This window comes from Silene latifolia, chromosome 10 (assembly GCF_048544455.1).
Source record: "Silene latifolia isolate original U9 population chromosome 10, ASM4854445v1, whole genome shotgun sequence".
Lineage (NCBI taxonomy): Eukaryota > Viridiplantae > Streptophyta > Magnoliopsida > Caryophyllales > Caryophyllaceae > Silene > Silene latifolia.
Genome location: NC_133535.1, coordinates 9,148,416 through 9,155,763, shown reverse-complemented (window position 1 = coordinate 9,155,763; position 7,348 = coordinate 9,148,416). Strand labels below are relative to the sequence as shown.

At 34.3% G+C, this 7,348-nt stretch overlaps 1 protein-coding gene across 1 annotated transcript; it reads left to right on the top strand.

Annotated features, from left to right (window-relative positions):
* The first annotated feature begins 674 nt into the window (after window positions 1-674).
* Window positions 675-3,180, top strand: LOC141604985 (NADPH HC-toxin reductase 1-like). The gene is made up of 5 exons (XM_074423591.1): window positions 675-888; window positions 1,078-1,244; window positions 1,672-1,884; window positions 2,505-2,881; window positions 2,969-3,180. Exons 1-5 carry the CDS (start codon window positions 765-767, stop codon window positions 3,099-3,101), a joined length of 1,014 nt encoding a protein of 337 aa, XP_074279692.1. The 5' UTR covers window positions 675-764; the 3' UTR covers window positions 3,102-3,180.
* Window positions 3,181-7,348: the final 4,168 nt, after the last annotated feature.

Genomic DNA, 7,348 nt, shown 5'->3' with positions numbered 1-7,348 from the left:
TGCACTAACCACTCTTAGCTTCAAGTCCAATGAGCATTCGAGTGAGGGGACGTAATAGGATATAAATATAATAGTTTTGACCTTAACCACCATCTTAAGATTTTGATTTAGATGGTTCATCTATCAATCTAACTTCATTCCAAAAAAAAAATAACCAAACACGGGAATAGATTGAATCCATTTCAAAAGCTCTAACCGGCCGACATTCCCTAAAACTCGTCAAGATTGAAACCTCCAAAATCTAAGGGGTCCCATTCTGAAAACGCAACTACCAACACAACCCCATACTAGAAGGTACTCCGTATAGTTCTACGGACATCTAACCTTCTTATCTCATTCTCATGACAAGTGAAAGCATTTGAGACACGCTTCAATGACTACTACATACAGGACCACGTACATACAGTGTATATTTGCATGGATTAAGTTTAAATTCTCAGAAAACTAATACTCCCTCTGTCCCAGTCATTTGTTGTCCTTTTCCATATTGGGGTGTCTCAGTGAGTTATTGTCCTTTCTATTTTAAGAATGAATTTTATGAACAATTTGATCATTCACACTCAATTGTTCCACTTGTCATTTAGTAATTGGCTCATTTCTCTTTCCTTGGTCTTTGTGCCAAAATAAAAGGACAACAATTGACCGGGACGGAGGGAGTAATTACAACCACATAAACAAATCTTCATGACAATGCACGTCTCTTTTGTTTAAAATCAAAACATTGACCATCAATACCTAACAAAAAATAATCTGAAGATTAAAAAATGGAAGATGGCAAATATTGCAATGTTTGTGTTACAGGTGGTTCAGGTTACATTGGTTCTTACCTTATTAAGAAGCTCTTAGACAAGGGTACTTACATCGTGCATGCCACTCTCAGGAACTTAGGTAACGCTATCTTTGGTGCGCACTGAGTATACATGATAGCTTGTAAACCACGTATATTAGGTTAACCACCAGACTATAAATAAACTCCTCAAGATTACTCTCGGAGAGGCTTGAACCTTACACCCTTGCATGCGGGTGAAAAATTGTATATAGTATATTGGTGATGTAATTGATTGACTAATTATGCAGGCGATAGCGCGAAAGTTGGGCTACTAAAAAGCTTACCAGGAGCAGAAACAAGATTGAAACTGTTTGAGGCTGATATATATAATCCTGAGATGTTTGAGGCTGCTTTACAAGATTGCAAATTTGTGTTTCATGTTGCAACTCCTATGATGCATACACAGAACACCAAAGTTTGTTTTTTTTCAGCTTTTCTGTATTATTATGTTAATTGCCATGCATTTTGTTGTCTTGCATGTCTCATTCTGTGTCTCACTGCGTTTTGATAAGATGCATGAGTATACAAATCTTAACGAAGTGAGGCGCTAGATAGGATCGGATATAAAATGGAACAAATTATCTACAAGGGCCAACCTACACGGGCGGGTTGGCTCACTAAAGTGCGTGGTTGTGTTTCTTTCTCCTGTGAAGTATCAGTCCTTTGATACAATTTTCAATGTAATTTTCTTCTTCGGTCATTCGGAAACAGCCTCTTGTGTTGCTAACATAAGGGTAAGGCTGCGTACATTGGACCACCTTGCCCTGCAATTTGCGGGAGCCATTGATGCACTGGCCTGGGCCTTTTAATTATATGCTCTATCTGTTTGTGTTTTTATACAGTTTAAGGACACAACTGAAGCAGCGGTAGAAGGGGTGAGGAGCATTGCTATGTCCTGTATTAGATCAGGCACGGTGAGGCGACTGATCTATACAGCCAGTGTTACATCTGCTTCCCCTCTCAGCAATGGTGGTACTAGCTTCGCGGAATTCATAGATGAGAGTTGCTGGACTCCTCTTGAAAAGCCATTAAGTTTCGCTCAAGAATTTGAACAGGCATACTACTTGATCTTTACTTTTAAACCATAGCGAGGGAGACTTGCTAGTCCCCCACAGTGGATGAAAATTTCGAAGTTTTAGTTAAAAAATCTTGAGTTTTTTTCAAGTTTTTCTTATATGGTTACCTGTTCGTCTCTGCTGACTTCAAATTCTGGCTCCGCCACTGATGTCACATACTTATCTTGGCAAATAGCTGAGGGAGTGGGCTAGCAGGAACGGCTTCCTCCTTAATTATGAAAAAACACGTGTCCTACTTAAAAAATCAAATGGGGTTTGCCACGGCCGTCTCTTCGCCAACCCCTAATAGTGATTAATGTGCGATTTTTTTTCTTAAATGGAGTTTAAATCCAAAATATTTACAAAAATACGGTTCCTTTCAAACTATTTACAAGAAATGGGTCCATGTCATTAATGGAGGAATTTTTTATTTTTTTTAATGAAATTGAAGCGCTTCTCGCTGTGTGAGACAACGAGTAGTGCTCACTGCATTTGCTCTTGATGACGTGGACCCATTTCCTGTAAATAGTTTGAAAATAACCCTATTTTTGTAAATATTTTGGATTTAAACCCATTTACGAAAAAATTCTTAATGTGCCTCTGTATGTCTTGCATTTCAGCAATATGTGATGTCGAAAACAGAAGCAGAGAGAGCGGTCTTAAAATTCGGAGAAAGCGGAAATTTGGAGGTTGTGAGTCTTACATTAGGACTGGTCGGAGGGGAGACATTACTCCCTTACATTCCAGGTTCTGTGGCAGTCTTCGTATCTCAACTGAAAGACGAGGACTCGATTGCATTTCGTCAGTTGAGATTCATGGAGGAGATTTGTGGGAAGATTCCAAGTATACACATAGAAGATACTTGTGATGCTCATATATTTTGCATTGAGAAAAATTCGATTAATGGCCGATTCTTGTGCGCCAGTGATTTCGTTTCTTCTGCTGATATTGCTGCGTACTATCAGCAGAAATTCCCTGAACTCGCAATTAAACAAGAGTAAGCAAAACTTAATACTAGCATCGTAAGTCAGAAACTTATATGTGACCGTATTCTTGAAGACTGACTGTTTGCAAACGTGTGCAGATACTTGTGTGAGCCGAGGAAAGTGAAGTGGGGATCGACGAAGCTAGTAGACGAAGGTTTCAAGTATAAGTACGATTTGAAGACGATACTGGATGATTCTGTTGAATGTGCTCGGAGGCTGAATGCAATTTAGATGTTTCCTTATTATTTTCGCATCCGTTGTATTGAACTAATGTCAAATAAATCAGAATTGCATTTGCTTTATTGATCGAGAGTTTGTCTCCCTGCTTCAGATTGGCCATTATGTGACAACTTTTGAAAAACAAGTTACCGCAAGCTGTAACACTACCTGGACCATTGTGGTTACATTTTACCATAAATTTGTCACAAAACCACCTCGTCTTATTTATTTCAGATGGAATTTGCCGTCTGCTCCAGCAAGCAAATAATCTAGTACAGGATGCGTTAATGCAAAGTGTAAACCATAAAAATTCATACCTGCAATAATAAATAAGAAGGAACAAATAATATGGAAAACAAGATTTTATTTTATTATCGAGAGATTGAGGGTTACAACTTTCGTAGATCTTTTGATTCCATTCTAAGGCTAGGGTTTGATAGTTTCTACGAGGGTCTTATCGACTTAATCTCGTAGGGAGATGATGAGGTCGTTTTGTGACTTATTCCATCATACCTACAATTTGGTAGTAGGCAGATGGGGTCATTTAACTTAATTCATCTGCTCTCCTCGTATTTATAGTTATAGCTGGCTTAAAGGACAAGATAAAGATTTCTAAAATATCTAAGATATTATCACAATATTTATTGATAATTATCCCTAAATACAAAAGTTATCAAATAAATAATAGATACCAAAATATAAAAATTTTGTGTCTACAAAGGCCCCCTCGAGACTGGTTGTAGAGACTTTGATGTCGCTTGCAACTTGGTCTCGAATCTGCTATTGAATTTGACCTTTGGAGAATAGAGATAAAGAGCGAAAATTGTCCCACCGAGCGTGTCAATTTGTAAACCATAAAAATTCATACCTGGAATAATAAGTAAGAAGGAACAAATAATATGGAAAACAAGATTTTATTTTATTATCGAAAGATTAAGGGTTAAAACTTTCGGAGATCTCTTGATTCCATTCTAAGGTTAGAGCTTGATAGTTTCTACGAGGGTCTTATCGACTTAATCTCGTAGGGAGATGATGAGGTCGTTTTGTGACTTATTCCATCCTACCTACAATTTGGTAGTAGGCAGACGGGGTCATTTGACTTAATCCATCTGCTCTCCTCTTGACCCTAAAGGCAATATTTATATTTATAGTGAAGTAGCTTGGAGGGCAAGGTAGAATATTCTAGAATATCCTAATTTCCTAGAATATCCTAAATTCGTAAGATATTATCACAATATTTTTTGATAATTATCTCTAAATAATTAAGATACAATAAAATAAATAGATACCTACAACTTGGTGGATTTAGGCATTTAGCAGAGGTGTCTTGTAGATGTGGATTAAATAAAGAGGAACGAAATAATATGGAAAACAAGAATTTATTTATATTCGAAAGTTGAGGGTTACAATTTCCGTAAATCTCTTGATTTCATCTCTAGGTTTAGGTAGGGTTTTGATAGTGTTGGGGTTTGGGGTTTTGATAGTGTCTACGAGGGTCTTATCGACTTATTCTCGTAGGGAGATGATGAGATCATTTTGTGACTTATTTCATCCTACCTACAATTTGGTAGTAGGATGATGGGGTCGTTTGACTTAATCCACCTCTGCTCTCCTTCTAACCTAAAGACAGAGTTGTATTTATAGTAGGGTGGCTTAAAGGCAAGATAAGGATTTCTAAAATATCTAAGATATTATCATACTCCCTCCTATTCTAAATAACTCTCCCTATTTCCTTTTTCGTCTATTCACAATACTCTCCCTATTTCCTTATTTGGCAAACATTTATATTTATTTTAATCACCTTACCCCCCACAACAATACCCCACAATACTCATACTTTATCTTATTTTAATCACTTTACCCCACTACAATCCTTATTTTAATCACCTTACCCCCACAACAATACTTATTTTAATCACACAATACATTCTCTCTCTCCAATCTCCTACCCCACCCAAATACTTTATCATATAATACTCCCCTCCCTTAATTCTCGTGCCTTCCATGAAAGGGGAGAGTTATGTAGAATAGGAGGGAGTAATATTTATTGATAATTATCTGTAAATATTATAGATACCATATAACAAAATAATACTAAAATATGTAAAATTTTGGTGTCACTCATGACAAGTGAAGCATTTGAGACACTTAAATGACTACTCCCGCAATCCCGGTCATCTGTTTATCTATTTCAATTTCGGATGTTTCATTTAATTGTTTACCTTGCTATATTAGAAAAGTCTTTGACGGGCAATTTGATCTTCCACATTCAATTTGATCCACTTGTCATCTATTAACTGGCTCCCTCCTCTTTCCTCTATCTTTGTGCCGGAAGCACAGGTAAATAAATAACCGGGACGGAGTATTACTACATTTGGACATATCAGCTTGTTCAGACATTATCTTTAACATGAAGCCATTAAATGAGAAGGAAAATATGATGGACCACAGTGTACAGTTGTATATACTTTCATGGATTAAGATGAAACTAGTGTTGGAGCCCGTGAAAATCACGGGATCGTTAATCTATATATATATATAAAAGAGAGTTTTTTCGAGCGATCTGAGAGCGTCCACATCATCAAAAAACAATTTAGGAAAGTATAATTTTTGATGTAAAAAATAAAGTGGAAAATCTTTTAAATATTATAATATGTATATTTCCTAAATTATATTCAAGTGATATTTCCAATTTTTATATCAAACTTTTACATTTCATTTGGCCAAAAAATATCATTAAAAAAATTATGAAAATAATATAATTAGCTTTGTGGAAAAAAATGTTATCATTAGAGTATAGATTTCATATTATTTGCACATATTAAAGATGGTGTACTTCTTAATACGTAAAATTGTGTACTTTTTAGTATGTTTTGTCCCACATTGGAAAATAAATAGGAGTGGTGAATATACTAGATATAAATAGTAGAATTGTCCCACATCGAAAGATTAGTATAAGGTGATGTGATCCTATGATTATAAATAAGAGGCATATTTGGAACTTATGTATCCACCCAAAAATTTTTGAGTCTCATACATATTGTTTTAAAGAGCTCTTAAAATTTTCTATCATTATCTACGATATGATATAGAAAATAAAGTGGAAATCGTTGCAGGGAACTACCCGGGAAAGAGTTAAGAACATGAACAAGAAAATCAAAAAATACAAAATTAAAGGTTTTACTAATGGTAGTCTCCTGACATAGTACAAAACTAAAGATTTTACTAATGGTTGTCTTCTGAATGCAGTAATAGAGCGTTAATGAGTCGTTATATGTACGATGTAGAGATCCCTTTCTAATGATCGAGACTAAGTGGTTTTACCTTCAAAGAAAAATAATATGTATACAATAGTAGCTTTTTTAAGAAGAGACATGTATTTCCTGGTATGTTATATCTTTCACATTGAAAAATAATGTAGGCATGATGAACATACTACGTCTAAATAATTAAATGTATCTCACATTGAAATAATAGTATACGGTAGGGTGATTCTATAAATATAAATAGGAGGCATCCTTGAAACTTAGGTATTAACCCAAAATTTTTTGATATAAAAGATATGTACTTTTTAGTATGTTATATGTCCCACATTGAAAAATAATATAGGTGTGATGAATATATTATGTATAAATAATAAAAATGTCTCATATATATACATTTTCTATATTATATTAAAGTGATGTTTATAATTTTGATATAAAAACTTTATATTTCATTTGACAAAAAAGTATTGTATGAAAATTATATAATTAGATTGTGACAAAAAAAATGCTATCATTAGAGTGTAGATTGTATTGTATTGTATTTTCTCATTATTAAATCGGGTTGATGTCAAAGTAGGTGCAAAAAAAAAATGGTGTACTTAGTATGTTATTTGCCCTACATTGAAAAGTAATGTAAGTCTGGTGAATATACTATGTATAAATATTAGAATTGTCTCACATCGGAAGATTACCATAAGGTAGGGTGATCTTATGATTATAAATAGAAGTCATAACCCAAAATCTTTTGATTCTCTTAAGTATTGTCAGAGAGAGCTCTTAAAAGAGTTTGTATTACTGTCTCTACAATAATGATTTCTAATCTAAGTTAATCTTTGGAAAATCTTTTAGTTATTATAATATATACTCTGTATTTCTTATTTTATATTCAAGTGATGTTTCTAATTTTTATATAAAAACTTTTACATTTCATTTGGCAAAATAATGTCGGTAAAAAAATTATGAAAATAATATTATTAGATTTATGGTAAGAAA

Bases quoted from the DNA above. Each gene is read 5' to 3' on its own strand.
- LOC141604985 (XM_074423591.1), top strand. From the start codon at position 765: ATGGAAGATGGCAAATATTGCAATGTTTGTGTTACAGGTGGTTCAGGT. The intron at 889-1,077 runs GTAACGCTATCT...CTAATTATGCAG, and splicing joins TGCCACTCTCAGGAACTTAG to GCGATAGCGCGAAAGTTGGG. The intron at 2,882-2,968 runs GTAAGCAAAACT...AAACGTGTGCAG, and splicing joins GAACTCGCAATTAAACAAGA to ATACTTGTGTGAGCCGAGGA.